At 42.8% G+C, this 21,714-nt stretch overlaps 1 protein-coding gene across 4 annotated transcripts in view; it reads right to left on the bottom strand.

The window, feature by feature from the left end:
• Nucleotides 1-4,329: 4,329 nt before the first annotated feature.
• Nucleotides 4,330-21,714, bottom strand: part of LOC127000268 (kelch domain-containing protein 2-like) — a 57,134-nt gene continuing 39,749 nt past the window's right edge. The window contains exons 9-11 of one of the 4 annotated variants that reach the window (XR_007753853.1): nucleotides 8,434-8,486; nucleotides 7,783-7,983; nucleotides 4,330-6,333 (exon numbers count right to left, since the gene is read on the bottom strand). Coding sequence is in view for 2 of the 4 variants with exons in the window: in XM_050863722.1 (XP_050719679.1) it covers nucleotides 7,866-7,983; nucleotides 8,434-8,486 (171 nt within the window). In the remaining 2 variants the exon portion in view is untranslated. Of the gene's footprint in view, nucleotides 7,984-8,433; nucleotides 8,487-21,714 lie in introns of all 4 variants that reach the window. The other 3 variants (XM_050863722.1, XR_007753854.1, XM_050863724.1) reach the window with 3 other exon arrangements.

Here is a 21,714-nt window from a genome sequence, read left to right as displayed (position 1 = left end):
ACTACTACTAATAATAATAATAATAATAATAATAATAATAATAATAATAATAATAATAATACTTGCACTACTACTACTACTACTACTACTACTACTACTACTACTACCACTAATAATAATAATAATAATAATAATAATAATAATAATAATAATAATAATTATAATAATAGTAATAATAATGACAATAATAATAGATAATAAGAAGAAAAAGAAAAAAAGAAAAAAAAGGAGACAAATGATTATAATAACAATTATCAGGGGAGGCGGTGGCTGAATGGTTAGTGTAATGGCGGGTGTCCAGGATGATGCAGTTTTGCGCCCCGCCCAGTGCCACAAGCGGAGATTTTTCAGTCACCAACGAGTGGCCTAAGACTACCTACATGCTGTCCAGAAGACCACCCATCAACCTGGACTCTAGATTCTCTCTCTAAAAGAGAGTCATCAATGAGCTCTGGGGGGCAGCATGAGCCAAGCAAAACGCTTCCACTATAAACACTTGCCTGCACCACAACGGGTCGGGGCCGACCATCAGGCCCTACCAAGACAGCCTACCAGCGCCATAGGCAGAAACGTAAAAAAAATAATAAAATGAAAAAGTCATAATCATCAGTTACTGCCATGAAGAGTGTGTATGATTTGGATAACGAGCAAAGGTCTTTACAAAGCTTTATTTTACAACAGCGGTATGATAATGACTTTTAAAAGGTCAATAACATTACAATGTTTACTAGTCAGTTTTATATATGACTGTCAACCTAGATAATCCCATTTTCATAGTGTTGTAAAAATAACTTCATAAAATGAATCTGTTCAGGGAGTCCTGACTTTATATTGAAAAAGAAATGATTGCATGTACAGAAAGCAATAATGTTGACTAACACACACACACACACACACATGCTATAAGTTCTTCAGTTACATGTCATCTTTTACAAGACACTATTTTTCTAGGGAAATTTTACCACCATCACTATAGGAGGTGGGGAGGAGGATTGGTTGAATCGGTCATTGCTGTGCTACTTCAAATAGAATTGGACTAAATTTGACAATGGGCCTGGCAACAACAATACACCTTCTAACTTCTTGCAAAAAAGCACTCTAATCAATGACCTAATGGTGCTAGGTTATGATCATGGCCATATGGAACACTGCAGACTCCTCAAGAAATGTACTGATTAAGCAACTGAATTCTTCATTATTGTCCCATATTTGTGGCAGTCATTATGCAATTGCCCTGAAAGTGATGCCTGTTACATTCTGTTAGGCAGGTAGAAACTTATACTTCAGCTCAGAAGTACAGCACGATTGCAGTCTTTGCACTCATACAGTAAACCCTCGCTTTTACCGGCCTCAATGTAATGAATTTCAGCTTTAATGAACTTTTGGAGCCTGTCTAGTGTATGCAAGGATTTACTAAACAAGTTTGGTAAGTGTGGGGTTTGGTTTGGTGGTGGGCACGGCCAAGCATATCAGTCGGAGGCGGTGGAAACAAGGCCGACTGGGCAGTCACCAGCAGCATGCATCTAGTCAGTCTAGCTTTGTCCACCTAACTATTAACCTTCTCGTGCATGATGACGTATTTTGCGTCATCAAGGGTAAAAGGTCCTGGCGCACGATGACACAAAATGCGTCATAAACTTTAAGCGTGAGAAGTGTGAGCATGGAGGTAAAGAGGGATTTGAGAAATACAATAATAGTACCAACCCTCACATATGCAAGTGAAACGTGGGTCTGGAATGAAAGTCAGAGGTCTAGAGTGCAGGCAGTGGAAATGAGTTATTTGAGGAGTGCTTGTGGTGTGAGTAGAATGGATGGAATGAGTAATGAAAGTGTGTACGAGCATTTTGGAATGTGTCACAGGGGTGAAGGGAAGAAGTGTGGTGTGGTGGAAGAAGTGGAGTGACAGACCTTAAAGTGGTTTGGCCACATGGAGCGTATGGAGGAGAGTAAGATGACCAGAAGGGTGTATGTGAGTGAGATAGAGGGAGGAAATGCTAGAGGACGACCTCCAGTGAAATGGAGGGATAGGGTGCAAGAGTACGTTAGGGAGAGGGGGGAAAGATCTTTGAGAAACTTTGACCAGGCAAGGAGGGAGTGTCTGGATAGGGAAAGTTGGAAGCTCTTCTGCCATGGCCATCCCCTGGTGGGAGCTCCTAGGAGCAGGCGTTGATGAAATGGTGATGATAATGAACTTTAAAAAACTGATTAAAAATTAAGTTTTCGGTGAAAATGTGTCAAATATGGGAGCATTATTTGTTGGGATAAGTTTCTTAATGGTAACATATGGCAACCTTTCTAGGGAGCGTAGATGAGGAGCTTTGAGCGATTTTTAGTTTTTAGCCTACTCTAACAGGAGAGGAAAAAATACAGTTTTTTTGGTGTAACTCAGGAACTAATAGATGTATGAGGATTTTGAGAATACCATAAGAATTCTCACGAAATTCCACTTCGAAACATTTATTCAGCTAAAAAAGTTGGCCCACAAAATTTTGAGCTGGCGAGTGGGGAGGAGTTGGTACTTAGGATTTGTTGTCTACAATACTCTATACAGAGACTTGAAACAAGTCTGTATTGTTTATATATTATATTTTCCTCTATTTTTATTTGTGCATGTTCTAGTACAAGTCTTTATGAAGCCATTGATACCAAATTTATTGGGGTACGATATATCTGTGAGGGTAAAATACGACTGGGAATGTAGAGTATCCTGGCGGCAAAAAAAGGCTGGTCGGGCCTGAGAAATGCATGGTGAATGGAATAGAAACTTATTGGAAACTTACGGTGCACGAGAGGGTTAACACCTTTATTCTTGTCCTTCTGTGCCTCACCTTCCATTCAATATAATGAAAAAACTTTGTTATAGATGGAAATTGTCAGAAATGGTGAACTTTCAGCTCATAATAACAGAGTTCGTTATGTACAAAAAGTTTGGATCCCTCAAATATAACAGTTTTCAGATATAATGTCACCCCCATCCCCCAATTGGTTTACTAAGGCAAGGGTTTATTGTAAAACTACTACAGACAAAGACAGTATGAAAGGAGGATCTTTATTTCACGCAAGGTCATGTTTTGTCTGAACCCTTAAATCCATAATTTACCTTTCATTTCACTAAGACATTGTAGTAATAATACAGACATATATGTTGATGTAAGAAAGGCAGTGTTGATGAGAGGGTGGGAGTAGCTGGTTAAAGAGACCCATATCTAAGGTGGGAGGGGGGGAGGGAGGGTTGGATGCGGCCTTAAGTCTTGTCCACACTATCGGGCAGTGCCTGAGGAGCATGCACCGTTACAAATCCCATTCCAATATACAGTACACATTTGGTAGCGGGCACAACCAGAGATGATGCAATAAGCAGGCAAAAATGGACAAACCATCAAAATACCCTTATATACTGATTTAATGGTGGAATAACACATCTATCCTGTATATTGAAGGCCTTTCCACACTATTGAGCAGTACCCGGCAGGCTTTACCCATTTCCTAGACAAACTCTGTGTGTTGTACACTCATCACCTGAATCAACCCTGCCTAGGTCAGAACTCAAGAGATTTTGGAAAAGCCCATTTTGTGGATGGCAGCCAACTTAAAGGGCCGTATTACAAGTCAAACCCGAGAAGTTTTGGGTCCTTACAAAGGTCGGTTTAGGGGCCATATTACAAGTTCAATCTGAGAAGTTTCAGGTCCCTACAGAGTTATTCATCCCGAGCTCTGTAGGGACCCGAAACTTCTCAGATTGGATTTGTAGTATGGCCCCTAAACCAACTTTTGTAGGGACCCAAAACTTCTCGGGTTTGACTTGTAATACGGCCCAAAGTTTTACGAGGCCACACACGTATGAACACACGGTTTTTGAACCAGTACAGGCTTGCCCTCTCTCTGTCGTGTATAACTGTCTTACTGTATTATGCTATGTAATCATATTTCACCTGTGTAAATAACACATATTTGTTTATTAACTAAGGTGGGCTGGAGAGTCTGGTATCCAAGTGTACAACATATGGGAACTACTAGATGGTGTGGAGCCTTCAAGTAACTGCACCATCTTGTAACAATGCTTGAGAAGTGAGAGAAATATGCTCAGCAGGCATTGCCTGATACTATGTACAGGCCTTTAGAGTGGAGGTAAGTATTACTGATTCACAGGGAGGGAAGGATTCATGAGTCTCTGCATATGACACATGATTCAAGGTGAGACTGAAGCTAACCCTGACATGTCACACATCAATCTTCAAGTTTTTCACACAAGTTATCCAAATTACTGAACCTTTTTTGTGTATATATACTATTTATGGTAAAAAAATGCTGTCTAAATCAAAGTACCCATTTAGTGTGTGTATTTATTATTATTTATGGCAAAAAAAAAATGCCCACAATACACTGCTCTCATTACACTAAAAAGAGGAAAATACCAAAATAAAAAAATAAAAAAATGATTCATTGATGGAGTAATTTATTGCATTTAAGAAGCAGTGGTTGATTAGAGTGAATCCTAATAATGATGATTTACATACACTATGAAAAACCATCAGAAAAAAACTGCAGTCACAAAATGAAATATCCCGAAGTGCTGCCAAATGGAAAACCTCAAAACTTAGTGGGAAGATCATAGCATGGCAAACAGTTTTTTTGACATAATGATGACAAACAACAATCATGATGGAATCCACAGAACAAAAAGTAGCGTATATACTCATGCACAAGCCTTATTATCTGAACTAATAATTCACTATGTAACACAATTTTTGTTTTTGACAAGCAAGTGTTATTTTCCAACTTTTTTCATTGTAAAACAATAGAAAATGTCCATTATTCTTGTCAAACTTTGCTTTTGTGGCTTTTAGAATGATTTTTTTGCCCCCAAAAAACACCATTTTCACCATTTTTGGACAAAAAATAAATAAATAAATAAATAAATCGAATGAGAAAAATTTATTTTAAAACTTCTGAAACTAATTTCTAGGATTAAAAATGAACAGTTTTTCTTGATTTGCGTGAATACAAAAAATCACTTTCACATATGAGCCCCCAAATGTAGTCTCCCATCATGTTTTCATTGAGAGATCCCTGATATCTCTGTTCAAAGTTCATTATATCTTGGTGAAAGCGCTCCCCTTGTTCCTCTGAATATGCTCCCATATTCTCCTTGTTGTCGAGGTGAGCATCTAGGATATGGACCTTCAAGGACATTCTACAGCCCATCTCACCATAGTTTTTCACTAAAGCTTCAACCAGTTCCATATAGTTATCAGCCTTGTTGTTGCCAAGAAAGCCCTGTACTACAGCAATGACACACTCCCAAGCTTTTTTCTCCTTTTCTGTGAGCTTCTGTAGAAATTCTGAGTACTCCATAATTTTCCTTACTAGTGGTCCATTGAAGATACCAGCTTTCACCTTTGCCTCTGAAAGCTTAGGAAAGAAATCTTGAAGATATTTGAAGGCAGCAGACTCCTTGTCAAGAGCTGTAACAAACTGTTTCATGAGACCCAGTTTGATGTATAGTGGAGGAAACAAAATCTTTTGAGGATTCACCAATGGCTCATGTTTGACATTGTGTGCTCCCACTGCAGTGTCAGTCCTTGGAGGCCAGTGCTTTCTCTGGTAATGTGCTGCTCTGTTTCTACTGTCCCAAAGGCAAAGAAAACAGGGATTCTTGGTAAAACCTCCATGCAGTCCCATCAAGAAAACCACCATCTTGAACTCTCCAATAACTACTTGTTGTAGTTGAAAGTTTCCAGTAGAAGCTTTACACTGCTGTAGTCCTCCTTAAGATGCACAGAATGAGCAAGAGGCAGAGATGGATACTTGTTTCCATTGTGCAGAAGTACAGCTTTCAGGCTTCTGGAGGAGCTGTCAATGAAGTCTCCATTCATCTGTATTGCAAGCAATTCCAATAGCATCAAACAAGCCTGATATATCATTGCAGTAGAATAGCCTGTCCTCCTTTGCAAAGAAGCTGGAGAAATGTTTGTGACATTTTCTTTGGCTGGTCCCTTGCACACTGTCATCAAGTAAATCCCATTCCTTCAGCCTTGAAATGAAAAGCTCACCATTTGACTTTGTCAAACCAAGATCTCTGATGAGGTCATTGAGGTCTCTTTGGTTTGGGTAGTAAGGATTCCTCCCAACTACAACTGTATCTGTGATGTCACAGTCTTCCTCTCTGTTTAGCTCATCTTCTGACTTGCTGCTTTCTTCTGATAGTTGACTTCTTTCTGGAGGAGCTGGTACAGGAAGATCAGCACTGTGTTTACAGTGAATAGAATGTTCTAAAATGTTCTAGAAACTTCTAAAAGTGTCTGGTAGAACATTCTGGAAGATTTGAGATTTCTGAAATGTAAGCAAATTCTTCTAAATATGAGAAATTTCTTGCTAGATCTGGTCAGTTCAAGAATGATCTTATTAAAATTAAAAATCTTTAGAACACTTTATATTCTTTCTTTCATTGTTTTAACTTATTTGCAACATTTCAAAAGCAATTAGATAAGCAATTGAGATTTTGCAAAGGTCTTTACCTGACATGAAAACCAATAGTAACCCATACTATTGTTGGCCTGGAAGCTTCCCCCGGGGTCTATGGGCCTCTGGAAGACTCCGGAGGAAGCTTTAAGCACATCACTATAATGAAATAAGGCAAAAATGTAAATTCATTGTTCTAACCACAAAAGCAAAGTTTTAGCATCAAAATAACTTTTTTTCTATTTTGTTTAGATGGAAATAACTGGAAAATTATGGTTTGTGGGCAAGGACAAGACAAAAGTTAAATTTTGTTACATAGAAAAATTGAACACTAGATTACCAGCGTTGTCCGGAATCCCGGCATGTTAATTAGCATCACGGAAGGAAATCTGTTAGACCTACGGTGCTCTGCAGCCATGACATCTCAGTTAGCATTCTGCCCTTGGTGTATGAGGTAAGTTTGTGTTTTTCCCGTGCTTAATTCCTGAACTATTTCCAATTGTCCGGAATTCCGGACAACGATAGTAATTATGACATGTCAAGTATAATGCAGGCATAAGGGCTTCCGAGGCCGGAACATTTCGGGGGATGTGTGAACTCCACGTGTGGCACATTCAACACAATCAGCCACCACTGCCTGGCAGTGGTACCTTCATTAAGTAAATAGTGAAAAGTAGCGATTTTTTAAAGTTTCACACATTTTTTTTTTTTTTCCTAATGTTATTTTTGGGTAATATGTTAAGTTTATAGGTCAAAGAATTAAGAATGTATTCTAGTTTAAGTAAAAATTTTGTAATTAAACTTTGTACCATTCTTATATGTGTTTTCAAGCCTGCAAAGTTTGTCCGGAATTCCAGACATCGCTGGTAATCTAGGGTTAAGCACATGTTTTGGGGGTTGACTTTCGTACATATGCTACTTTTCAAGGGTGTAAAAAATTTTCCTTAAATGAGCCCATCATAGCCTTGGAGGATCAATTTTTACATGACTAAGTTTCACACAGGAACACAGTAGGTAATGTGTCGAGGCTGTGGCTTGTGGAACCTTGAAGATAAACCAAAAGCAGACAAAATGTGCAAAGATTGTGATGCTACATTATTTATCTAGGAGTTGGAAAATCTGAAGGCACTCAAAGCTCAATGTTAATGTCAGTAAAAAAACAAATAGAAAACTTCAACCAAAACAATCCCCAAAATTTAAAGGCAACCCAGCTGAGAGAGGATTACTATCATTAAATTTAAAGTAATTATCATGATTATTAACACAGGAATACAGTAATACACATCTGGAAAATTAACTGAAAGAGGTGGCAATAGATACTTCTGTGCTTCCAATGATTTTGAGCCAATCTGCAGAGTGATATGAGTGGTGTTAGCAGCGTGGTCGTCCTGCACCAGCGTGTGCTAACTGAAGTTGTCTGGTGAGAGGCGCACAGCCAGGATGTGCTGCAGAGTGTGTGGCAGGACCTTCCATTGGGGCCTCAGCTTCTCACCAATCTTACAGATGGCCTCAATGGTCAGTCTGGAAAGGAAAAGGTAACATTTGAATAATTATAATCATTGCTACTGGTCATTATTATTCCACTGCAGGACAAAGGCCTTTCCCAGCACTTTCTGCTTCTCTTCAGCCATGAGCTGGCAAAATAGTGGGAAAGCTGATGACCATAAAAATTAATAAATTAATAATTCCCAAGCACAAAAGTGGTGAGAGTGTAGCAAGTCCAAGTGCTGAGTATGGTATGACTAAATTGATGATCTGTTTGCAAATAACCACAAGGTAAATTATAGTACTTTTTGATGCACATGGTATTGATAAAACTGCACTGACAGAAATACAAGCCCCTGATGAGTATTCATTACATGAATATTGAAGACTTCAAAATATAAGTGGTAGAGAACTCCACTGGACAAGATATAATTCACAATTCCATCTTTTCCTGAGTTTGGTTTATGATATCTCTAGTCTTAATACCTTTGTAAACTTGAAGGACTGAATTTCAGCACCAGCATTTCCTCAGCATGATCCTGTGAATGGATAGGAAAGAATTAATGAATAAGACATGGCTTTCCTGCTATTTTAAAGCCAACCCTTCCCAACAAAGATAAGTGCCTGAATGGCCTCCAGTCCCCAGCGACGGTGGAGCAACCAGACAAGGCAGCGGCCTGACCTGCTCCAGAGCAGGGGTAGTTAGAATTTCTGGTGACAATTACTCTGCCTTTGGTATCTGATCCTGGCAATGTACAATTAGGACTTTGGCAAATGTAAGCAGCTTGGCTGTACTGATAGAACTGAAAGGTATCAAGTGGGCTGTCATATATCTCTCTGAGGCTAAAACTAAGAACAGGTGAGGGATTCACAGTATCCCCTGACTGACATATCTTATGCTACAAAGGTCAGTAGATGGGAAGGAGAGTGGGGTTGGATTTGTTGGATTCTTCAATAGAAAAATAAAATAAAAACTGTTCTGTTTGCTGATGATACCAACCTTTTGGTTGAAAAAAAGTCTCAATTTTAATGCACAATTTATCATGCCAGGAGTTAGGTGCCATATTAAGGTGGGCGCCTATGGGGTATTTTTCGACGAATATATTTAAAATCGGATGAGTACTGTACATGTTTTTCGCTCATCATACCTGGGAAAGCCTAAATTGCCAGGTGGTGTGGTTTATTTTCATAAAATTAAAACCCCTCCTCCCTAGAGGCCATTTTTAAATGTCCCGCACTGTTGCGTCATAGCCGGACATATGCGTCAACATATGCCGTATCATTCAATGCTTGTATATATGTAAAATTTGCATTAGAATTTTTTTTCTCCGTAAATTTTGTCATGTCATCTGTCATCCTCTCCGTGCGGTGAGGCAAGGGAGCTCCGAGACCAAGAGGAGAGATGCCAGTAGCAAGTGAGACATAGAAGGGGAGAGTGCGTCGTATTTTTCTCTCCACTCCAGCCAAAAAACATCCTTACGAATGATGTACAAGCACAAGGCAACCAGAGAGTCATCAACATCAAGAGGGCTTATGGAGTGGCCAAGACTCAGAAAACAAGCAAGAGAGTAACGTAGAAGCGAGGTATTTAGAGGTAGAAGCGAGCGGGGTGCTGGGTATGCTAGCATTCACGCTACGCACCCAGCTCGCGCCGGGCCACACAAGGGCCACCCATCACCACATCTGTTTCACAACTCCCTACATAAACCTTGTACTTCATCACACCTTTATCCACCACCACCTGCTTCGTCACCACTTACATCACCACCAACTGCAGAATCAGCTACATTGCCTCATGAAACATCACTGCAGCTCTGACAACAGATTATTCACAGAAACACTGTTCGAGAGACAGAATTGCCCAGTACGGTCATGCAGGAACACCTTGACCTTCTGACACCCTCACCTTTGATTAATTAACACTTTATATAGGGGGACCAGATGCCTTATCATTCTCCAGTAAGTCAACAAGGTATACACAGTCATAGTGAAAATTCATGCCAATCAAATAAATACAATTGGCAAGACATGAATGAAATGGAAAAAAATCTTTACGAGCCAAAATCTCGAGTAGTTTTTTACACTTCAAAAAATTTCACAAAATCAGTAAAAAGTCTGACCGACTTTTGTTAAGTATTAAAACTACAGGACAATTTTTGCTATTGATAAAATTTCAAAAAATGTCAAAAGAAAATGTGAGTGGAAAAAAATTATAAGTGACAAAAAATTGATATTTTTTTTTTCCAAGACAAAACAAAAATTACAAAATTTTGTCAATGCAAAATGTAGATAGATAAACAAAGTTTCTATGGTAGTTTTCTTGAAGCGATTAACTGAAAAATAAAGTGTGAAAAAAAAAAAAAAAAAACACTTTGTTTGAGTCTCTCCTAAACTTCACCTAAATTTAATGAAATTCTCAGAGTATCATACCTTTGCACCTACATACAACATACTAAAATTTCAAAGCTATTGGCCACACCATATGCGCAGGAGGACCCCCGTAGTCGCACTCCTTAACCCGTAAACTGCTGTACGCCTCTCAGGCAGCTTCTTGCTGTACACCTCTTGGAAGTGCAATTTTTACATTGCTTCTACAAAACTGCTGAGCCTTGTACACCCTTGAATCTTTTTTACTAATTACCATAGCGTCCCATGTTTCAGTTTTCATCTTAGTCATACATATTTTGTCATAAGTTTGTCGTCTGTCAAGAGTGATAAAGACATTTGTATGGGAAGCCTATAGAGTCACTGAATTCACGATTCTACTCACTGTCTCTTCTCTGTTACACTGTAAATATAGTTATAAACACAATGACATCAAAGTTCATTCATAAAAAGAAGCAGAAGATGAGGAAAAATAACAATTTGTTAGGAATTCAGAAGGAAGGTGTTTTGTACATTGGTAACACTGCCTCTCACACACAATGAGTCACACGCGCCGCTCAACCCAGCTAACCGCAGTCTCTCACCGCCAGTTATGGGAGACAGTGCACTGCATCCCTTTCTAATGACATGAATGATGAATGGCCCCCCTCCCTGCCAGAAAGTAGCTTTTTTATAGTTATTTTTTATCACTTAATCTATTTCATATGGATGAAAATTATATTAGCTTATCAAGAAAGCATTTTCTTTTATATGGATTAATGTCATAGACTAAGCATGATAGAAGAAAGCATTTTCTTTTATATGGATTAATGTCATAGACTAAGCATGAAAGAAGAAAGCATTTTCTTTGATATGAATCAATTACATAGGCTAAGCATGAAAGAAGAAAGTATATTTCTTTGATATGGATAAATGTCGTAGGCTAAGCATGGAAAAGGAAAGTATTTTCTTTGATATGGATAAATGTCGTAGGCTAAGCATAAAAAAAAGAAAGTATATTTCTTTGATATGGATTAGTGTCATAGGCTAATCATGAAAGAGGAAAGCATTTTCTTTGATATGGTCCGATTCCGTAGGCTATGCATGAAAGAGGAAAGCATTTTCTTTGATATGGATTAATTACATAGGCTAAGCATGAAAGAAGAAAGCATATTTTTTTATATAGATCAATGTCGTAGGCTAAGCATGAAAGAGGAAAGGAAAGGAAAGAAATAAAAGCTGCCTTGTATAGGCAAACCAGTCTCCTGCAGACTCCTTACGTTCTTATATGTTCTTATATGGATCAATTACGTAGGCAAATCAAGAAAGAAGAAATAATTACCTTTGATATGGATCAATTTCGTAGGCTAAGCATGAGAGGCATTTTCTTTTATATGGATCAATTACGTAGGCTAAGCACGAGAAGCGACGCTATTTTATTTCCAATGAATTAGAATAAAGTAACCTAATAAAGAAAAACAATCTCACAGGGGAGCCCTGTGGCAGTTCAGAATACTTTGTACAAGCTCGTTTTATATATATATATATATATATATATATATATATATATATATATATATATATATATTGTCAGCCCCCGCCGTTCGCGGTCTCACCCATCGCGGTTTCGCGTATTCGCGGTCAACTAATTGTGACCCCCCCCCGCTTATACGCGGCCCCAGTTTCGCGTATACGCGGATGCATTGACGCTAAATAGGAAGGCAGAGAGGAGGGAGGGAGGCAGAGAGGAGGGAGGAAGGCAGAGAGGAGGGAGGGAGGGAGGCAGAGAGGAGGGGGGAAGGGAGAGAGGAGGGAGTAAGGCAGAGAGGAGGGAGGGAGGGAGGCAGAGAGGAGGAGGGAAGGGAGAGAGGAGGGAGGCGGGGCAATGGACGTTAGGTTGCTCCTGAGTGACGTCACGGTTAGACTGTGACGTCATGCTTTCCTATTGGCCAGCAGCTCACTCAGGGACGACTGCTATTGGTCGAGATTTTCTCATAGCAACATTTGAATTTTTGGATTAGTGTGGCGCGTTACCGAGGCTGGTGTGGTTGCACTGTTGTTGGTGCTTGAGTTACGTATTGTGTAGGCCATTCTCAAGACTGTATCATGGGCCCTAAGCGTCCTCGTATAGGTAACTCTCGATTTACGCGAGTTTGGTTTACGCGTTTTTTAAATAACGCGGGGTCCAAAATCCCCCCAAAAAATTTATTTACACGTTTTTTCCACTTATACGCGATATTTTATGGAGTGGCCACCAGATGTCTCACGCAACTGGACTCACATAGCGCCGCGGCCACACAGCAGAGCTCAGTTCTTCCCGCCCGCCACTTAACAACAATACAGTACCCACGCTGCCACGCTACTTAACAATAGGGGTGGGCAGGTACCGGTACTAACGGTACTAGCTATATGGTACAGTACCGGTACCAATACTAGCTAGCCACTCATGGTGTCCCTCATTTCTTCCTCACACGAGTGAGGCTGAGACTGAGTGCCTGAGTGGATATCTCGGTGATATGGCTATTCTCTCTCTCCACTGAATGAAGTAAATAAGCATATTATTCCCACCATCACTCGTAGATTATGACAGAGAACTAGGCAAGACACAATTCACACGTTTCTGGTGACACGCGCCATGCAGCTGTTTGTTGTATGGGTGTGGTTGTGTGGTTTGTAAACAATGCAAATGGCGGCCTGGCTGGTATTGCGCGAAATATCTCCTCGTACAAGACTCATGATGTACAGTTTCTGATATCATATTTACCCCATTATTCTCACTAATATTAATAATTAATAATGAACACATGGATATTTTTTTCCAATATGATTTTTTATGTAGCTTGTACTGCTCCTTAGTCATACAATCAAGCCACCTGTGACATCAAGATCAAGATCATACAAATGGCGCCCGACGGAAAAACGGGATAACAACAAGGCATGGGCAATCCTCCACCGATTTCAATTTTGTATAGTAGTTATTAGATCACCCTGTATTCTATGGTAACATATTATGAGACAGCTACGGACTATGAAGGATTATATACAGTGATAAAGGAAAGTTTGCCGTTATTGGATAAGACAAAAAAGACCCTTAAAAACACCCCAAAGAAGAAAAAAATCATTAAAAATTTGTACATTCGGCGTACAAGGCGCAGGGCTAAACTTTCAGGCATTTTTTATGTGAAAAAGGTGCGCGCTATACGCTGAAAAATACGGTTTTTATTTTTCGACAGAAACCTACCTCTTGTTTGATTTACATTGTTTTTGATTTACGCGACCTCTCCAAGAACGCAATACTCGCGTAAATCGAGAGTTACCTGTACTACATCTACACCTGAAAGTGTCCTTAAGAAAGCACGGTATGTAATGACGTTGATGGAGAAACTTGAGGTGCTGGATGAACTAGACAGTGGCCTGGGAGTTGCTGAAGTCGGTCGTCGGCACAAGTGTAATGAATCAACTATTCGTGGGATACGTGCCATTGCCGACAAAATAAGGAGTAGTGTTCGGTCAGCTACGGATGTAAGTAACAAAGTGTCATGTGTGAGTCGCCGAGATCCCTTGATAGAGAGGATGGAGTCAGCCTTGGCACAGTGGATGGAGGTTCAGGCTTTGCAAAAACATTCAGATGTGTCGTATGGAACCGTAAGAGCAAAGGCTCTTAGCCTGTACGCGACGCTGTAGCGGGAAGAGCAGCACAAGCCTAGCACCAGTACCACCCCGCCACCTACTGAGTCATCATTTAGTGCCAGCAAAGGTTGGTTCGAGAGATTTAAGAAACGGCAGTGTCTGCATGGCGTATTTCGTCATGGTGAGAGTGGGTCAGCAGACACGGAGGGAGCAGCTACATTTAAAGAAGACTTCTTGAAATACATCTCAGAGGAGGGGTACGTGCTGGAGCAGGTGTTTAACGCCGATGAAACCGGCCTGTTTTACAAGAAGGTTGGCAGAAAGACTTATGTCAGCACAGAAATCAAGAAGCTTCCTGGGTTCAAGTTGGCAAAGGACCGAGTTACCCTGTTATTCTCCGGTAATGCTGCCGGTGATTTCAAGTGCAAACCGCTGCTAATCTATAGGTCACAGAATCCACGTGCTTTAAAAGGGAAGAATAAAGCACATCTGCCTGTATTCTGGCGGTCTAATAAGAAGTCTTGGATGACTGCAAGTATCTTTGAAGACTGGTTTAATAACTGCTTTGTTGGGGCGGTGGAAACGTATCTTGCCAAGAAAAACCTGCACTTTAAAGCCCTCCTGCTGCTTGACAACGCTCCAGGACACAGTGCCCGTAACCTAACCTTTGACCATCCGGCAGTGAAAGTGATGTTTTTGCCACCGAACACGACATCAATATTACAGCCAATGGACCGTGGAGTCATTCGAGCTTTCAAAGCCCATTACACCCATATTGTGTATGACCGCGCCATCAAAGCCATCGACTCATCTACAACGGTTACTATGCTCGACTTCTGGAAAAGCTACAACATCCGGGATGGGCTAGAGGTTATCAAAGAAGCCTGGGACTGTGTGGACACGCAGACAATGAACGCCTGTTGGCACCAGCTGTGGCCGGATGTAGTGAATGACTTCCGGGGGTTCGGCATCGAGAAGGAGGTGAGGGCTATCGTGACGTTGGCCCAGAGGATCGGAGGCGAGGGTTTCACAGACATGACCGAGGAGGATGTTCACGAGCTCCTTGATTCACACAGCGAGGAGCCTAACGACGAAGAACTCCTCGACCTGGTTGACATGATGCAGCCCAGTGCACAAGGTGACGACGCAGACGAGGACGATGAGGAGGAGGAGCAAAGCAACGCCCTTGACATTAAAAGGTCTACGACTTTTTCACCACACTGAATTGTTAGGTCAGCAGGCCATGGAGATGGACCCAGTGATGGATCGGGCAGCAAAATTTAAGCGTGGATTAGAAGCACTCCTTCTGCCATACAGGGAGGCATATCGTCACCTACAGGTTACTGCCAAGCAGTCCACAATCACCACATTCTTTCGGCCTAAGTCTGCTTCTGTGTCTGTCATCGCTGAGCCTCGTGCAGAGCCCCTTGTGATCGAGGAGGAGGAGGAGGAGGATGTCGACCCACTGTCTTGTTGACAGCACAGTGCCATACTGTGTTGTCACCACCCAGCCACCTAAGTCCAGCAGGTCCGACCCCAGGGTGAGTGTTGATTACATATTGTTGTCTAACAAGGTCTTGTCTCATTTCAGTCATTAAAAAGAACGAAAAAAACATGTTTTATATGACGTATCAGAGGTGACTTCCCCAAATGCATATTTTCCCATAGGGTTATAGTCCCGCCGTTCGCGGTTTCGCGCAGATCGCGCAAGTCCGAACGAAATACCTTGACAGCGGGGGATGACTGTATGTATGTATGTATGTATATATATATATATATATATATATATATATATATATATATATATATATATATATATATATATATATATATACACACAGTAGAGCCCCACTTAGCGCGAGATCAATTAGCACGAACCGCAATTAGCGCGAGCCATCTACCAAGAAAAAAATTAATTAGCGCGAAAGTCTCAGTTAGCGCGAGCAGCCACCACGACTGAATTTTGAAAATTGCGCCAAGCCACCATGATGCGCGGCACAAGCCGCCATGATGCGCGACACAAGCCGCCATGATGCGCGACACAAGCCGCCATGATGCGCGACACAAGCCGCCATGATGCGCACGTTCATCCACCTAATTCTCGTGCTAAATGGGGCTTTAATTTATATATATATATATATATATATATATATATATATATATATATATATATATATATATATATATAGATATATATATATATATATATATATATATATATATATATATATATATATATATATATATATATATATATATATATATATATACAGTAAAACCCCGATTATCCGAAAGCGGATTATCCGAAAAACCGGATTATCCAAAATTGATCTGGACACCACGTCCGCACCTTCGCCCCAGCAAGGACGTAGGTGCCCCGACCTAACACAATACTTCACGACTACTCTCACACCGTACTCTCAAGACAACGACACAAACACGACTCCCCTCTCCACTCCATGCCACATTCCCCTTCCAACATACGAGTTGCGCGATAATATGAGTCATCATACTGTGTCTCCACCTGCACGATGCATCAAGGTCACACTTGCAAGCTTGCACAACCATTCACAATCGCACTCTGCAACATTCACAATTCAGATCTGCAACGCTCACAAGTATCAACATACACTGGTCCAGACAAGGAGACACACAGACAAACATACAATAAAACATTTACATCACATGTTTTAAGTGTACTACTTTGTTTAGCGTAGCGTGTGTTTGTTTGGTTTCATTGTTTACATCGTCAGTCGGCGGCAGTCGCGTCACACACTTCACACTGGGCAGTCGCATCGCGTTCTACCTGTGCTTCGACCTCACTTCTTTCAAAAATCAAAATGGCGGCCATAAATCCGGATTATCCGAAAAATCGGCTGATCCGAAAGAGGCTTCCCCACTTCCATTTTGGATAATCGGGGTTTTACTGTATATTGTCAAGGTTCCAGTGTTGGGTGCTGTAATCGGAAGGGATAAAAAACAACAGGATAAATGGTTAAACACCAGTTTACTTTAAATAAAGTAGAATACCCCTAAAACAGGCTCACAATCTGAAGTCTCCAACACGAAGGCTTCAGCACGCCGGACTCAGCAACGACCCGTTGCATGGCTTCTTCCTCTTCGGGGTGTCTTGTCCTTTATGTGGCAATGACGAGGCAGCACAGCTTCGTCCTTGAAGTGGTGTAGACGTGATGGACGAGGGAGGCAAAGGAGGTGAAGGGGCGTTAGGTTCACACCAGTAACGGGAGTCCAGGGCGTGGAGAGGGGAGAGGTAAGGCACCCAGAACAAGCCCACGGTTCTGAGTAAATCCGAATGAGAGCAGAGCTGGCTGGAGCCGAATCAAGTGTTCAGAGCGAGGCTCAGCTGCTGTCTGACGAGGATGGCGCTGACGGTCACCAAGTCGCTTCCCTAGTGGGTTGAGAAGCCTTGGTGGTTCAGTCGACCGAGGCGTCGAACAGCGTCAGGCGAACGAGCAGCGGGAGTGAAGCAGGTGGTTCGCTGTGCCTCGGTAGTTGAACAGCTTCGAACGGCAAGATGCGGGCAGGCGGCAGGAGTGCCGCAGTCATTCGCCTGCTAAGTTGGTAGTTGCCCTCACACAGGCCTCCATACAAGAATCTAATCCAGGTAGATTCCACAAACAACTACCAAGTGGAAAGAAAAAAGAACATAAGCCAATAAACTAAAACAGGGAGGAGACTGACGAGGAAACAGGAGGAGTGACTTATGCAGGAAGTCTACTGAATAAATCGGCCCCCACATTATCCTTCCCGGCCATATGGACGACACGGTACCTGTAGGCTGGTAGACCCAAGGCCCATCTCAACACCCGGACAATGTCCTGCTGAATCGTTGAAGTACAGCCAGGCGGGGTGGAGAATACATCCCGGTCGTCCATAAGTGGTTCATCGATGGGAAGTTCTGTGGAGCTGGCGTCAGGTGATGGCTCCTCCACTATGGGAACGGGGCTGATAAGAGGTCCTTCCATAGCTGGTGGAGACAAGGGTCCAACGAGGTCGATGGCAACTTGGGGAAGTAGTTCTGTAACGACAGGTAAGGGTTGGAGGGAGACAGGACGTACACGACCTCTCCCCGACATCCGTTGGCACTTATCACAGGAACGACAGTAAGCACGGATGTCGGTTCCTATACCTGGCCAGAAGAAATGTTGAAAGATCTTTATCTCCATCTAATGACGAGAGAAATGTCCGCCCAAGGGACTCTCATGGGCTGTGGAGAGGATGATTTGACGGGAAACCCATGGCACAACTAGACAGTGTTGGCCTACTTTATTGGAAAGCGGGGAAGTGAGGCACTTCCTGTAGAGAAGTCCGTTGCAATACAGGTACTGGAAGGAGGATCCGTTCCTTGCTTTGTCGACGTGTCCAGATGAGGCTTTCTGCCGTATCGCTGCTAAGGAGGCACAGGAGGCTTGAAGCTGCGCGAACCCCTGAGGGGTAACTGAGAGAGGTTGAAGTTCCGGCAGGACGAGCGGATGAAGCCTCTTCAACCTACCAGCACGAGTGGTAATGGTGTGTACCTGGATGGCTGCAGGGGACGACGGAACAAGAGGAGTAGAAGTCCCTCGCGGCAACTTTGAAGATGAGGATGTTCTGGAAGAATCAGATGGAGATTGAGAAGAGTCAGGGTCATGGGGATCCCTTACCCAAGGGACGTTTCCGATGAGGGCCCCAACAAACTTAATAGGAGCTCGTACCACCTCAGTCCAACCGGTGAAGTAGGGACAGCTTAAGTGGCACCTCACCACGGGAAATTTGTCCACTCGTCCTAGGTAGTCAGCAAGGGAGACCTTTGGACAACTCTCAACATCTATATCAGGTAGTAAGTCTTCAGAGACGATCACACAGGAACAGCCAGTATCCCTGATGATGTTCGAGCTCCAAGACCCGTTGATAGTGCCCGAAACAGAAAACTTCGGGACACTTTTGTCACTATGGCAAAAGCCTACCTGATATGATGGTTTAGCAGGTTCGACATCTTTGAAGGCGCGGGGATTCTTCGGGCAGCGCGGACGTAGATGGCCTTCCTCCCCACATTGGTGACACCTCAGGGTTGCTGTACTGGGCTTGGCAAAGGTCTTGGCAGAGGCTCCCGGAGAGGACTCTGAAGATTTTGTGGCCGAACCAGCCTTAGAAGAGTCTCGGGAACTAGGAGAGGAAGCTTTCGGGTAGGCGTTGCGGGCAGACGACCAGTCGTTGGCAAGTCTCACTTCGTTGGGAAGATGTTTCGGCCGGCGCTCCTTGATGAAGATCCTCAAATATGGGGTAAGATTAGTGAGAAACTGATCCAGGAGCATAAACTCCCGGAGCTCTTCATAAGTGCAGGGGACGTCGGAGGCTTCCAACCATGCCTAGAACAACCGAGTCAAGTGGATGGAGAACTGCTGGTAGTTTTCCCCAACTCTTATCCTTGCGTGACGGAAGTCTTGACAGTAATTGTCCGCCGTTTTACTAAACCCCGTGAGGAGAGTTTTCTTCAAAAGAGCGTAATCTTCAGTTATTTCAGCTGACAATGAAGTATACAATTCAGTGGCCTTACCCGTGAGGAGACAACCCAACCTCGCAGCGTAGCTTTCCTTGTCAATCCGCAGAAGTTCAGCCACCCTTTCAAAGCAGACGAGGTAGTTGTTTATGTCCTCTCCCTCTTGGTAGGTGGGTAATTTTGGTCCTCTCACGTTCTCGCAGGAAGGAGAAGCCGTTTTCCCCTGGGCAACGACACGGACGAGTTCTATTTCTTTTTCCACTTGCATCTTTGCCAGTTAGAACTCTCTCTCGGCAAGGAGATGCTTTTCTTCTCTCTCTGCAGCCCGCTCTTCTTTCTCCCTCTCAGCCAGGAGGCGCTTTGCTTCTCTCTCAGCAGCTCGCTCGTCCCTCTCGATGGCTTGCTGCTGGAAAACGTAGTGGCCGAGATCCTCACCCTCCAGCCCCAAGGCTACAGCCTGAGCCTTAAACACCTCGAAACAGGACATGCTTAATATGGACAACACAGAAAAAAGTATAAACCCAACAGACAATGACACAAGTAAACAACCCAATAAAGAAAAACAATAAATGCAACAAGAAACCAAAACAAACGTGATGAACGTGATGAAAGGAAACAAGGAAGAAAAATTAGCAAAAAAACCTGCAAAAAGGGTACTAAGGGGCGTAGAAGCCCACCCAATACTCAAACGAGTGATTGGATGTTAGGGGCAGCACAAGGGCTGAAAAAGTGCTATGGCAGCACCAGCAATTCCCACCGTGGGCATACAACAGCCCAAAAGAACAGTGAAGGATTAAACACTCACTTCTGGGCCGCAGACAGCAAGTGGCGCGCAAGGCGACTTAACAAGCCAACCCTTCCGATTAGCAGTTGACCCAATCCTGGCGAGGTCGCCACATGTCAAGGTTCCAGTATTGGGTGCTGTAATCGGAAGGGATAACAAACAACAAGATAAATGGTTAGACACCAGTTTACTTTCAATAAAGTAGAAAACCCCAAAACAGGAACCTTGACATGTGGCAACCTCGCCAGGATTGGGTCAACTGCTAATCGGAAGGGTTGGCTTGTTAAGTCGCCTTTGCGCGTTTGCTGGTTCGCTGCGCCTCGGTAGTTGAACAGCTTCGAATGGCAAGATGTAGGCGGGCGGCAGGAGTGCCCCGGTCGTTCACCTGCTAAGTTGGTAGTTGCCCTCATATATATATATATATACAGTCGCCGCAAAAAAAAATGTTACATCATGATTTTTTGGTTACGTAAACACAAAAATACAAGCTAAATGGGTTTTATTCACCTTTGCATGATTACAATATTTATACAAAATTGTTTACATTTTAGTATTTTGTCATATTTCCTTTCATCTTGATGACCCTCTCGATCCTCCTGGGCATGGAAGTGGCGAGAGTGGCGAAATACTCCAAGTCCATCGAAATCCACTGCTTCTTCAGGGCCTCCTTCAGGTCTGGTATGCTGCTGGGTCGTTCCTTCTGCAGGGTGTTCTTCACTTTGTTCCATGCATTTTCGATTGGATTGAGATCAGGGGAGTTACCAGGCCACTCCAGAACGTTAATATGGTTGTCCTCGAGGAATTTCTTCACCGCTTTTGATCTGTGTGCTGGTGCGCCGTCGTGCATAAAAAAGTTGCAGTCGTGTATCTCCCAGAACTTCACCATGTGGTCACGCAGAACATCGATGTAGTTGTCTGACTTCATAGTGACGTTCTTGGGTAGGAAGAATAAGCCACCTCTGCCCTTATTCCCGCTGAAGGCACCCCACACCATCACGCTGTCGGGATGTTTCACGGTTTTGACTGTGTACTTCGGGTCGTGGCGGAGGCATCTCTCGGGCGTCTGACGATCTTGAAGTACCCTGATGAGCCGGAACGCACTCTCATCACTGAACATGACCTTCTTCCACTCCTCTGATGTCCAGTGTTGATATTTCTTGCAAAACTGCAGCCTTTTCTTTTTCATGTTCTCAGTCAGAAGAGGTTTCTTGGCGGCTCGACGTGTTGGCAATTTCAAGTCTTTCTGAAGTCGATGCTGTATCGTTCTGACTGTGACCTTCTTGAGCAGCTCTGAATGGTTTTCTTTTAGTTCTAACGCCGTTATACTAGGGTTTGACATCACTTCTCTCTTCAGAAGTTGGTCTGTGCGTGGCGAAGTCTTCCTTGGCCGGCCAGAGCCCTTCTTCCGTCGTGGAGTGGTACCCAGGGGCAGTGCGCTACTTGCTCTCTTGAGGCGGTAAATCGTCATTCTTGCGACCTGCAGCTCAGC

Source organism: Eriocheir sinensis, chromosome 18 (assembly GCF_024679095.1).
Source record: "Eriocheir sinensis breed Jianghai 21 chromosome 18, ASM2467909v1, whole genome shotgun sequence".
Classification (NCBI taxonomy): domain Eukaryota; kingdom Metazoa; phylum Arthropoda; class Malacostraca; order Decapoda; family Varunidae; genus Eriocheir; species Eriocheir sinensis.
This window is presented reverse-complemented; position numbering and strand designations above follow the sequence as displayed.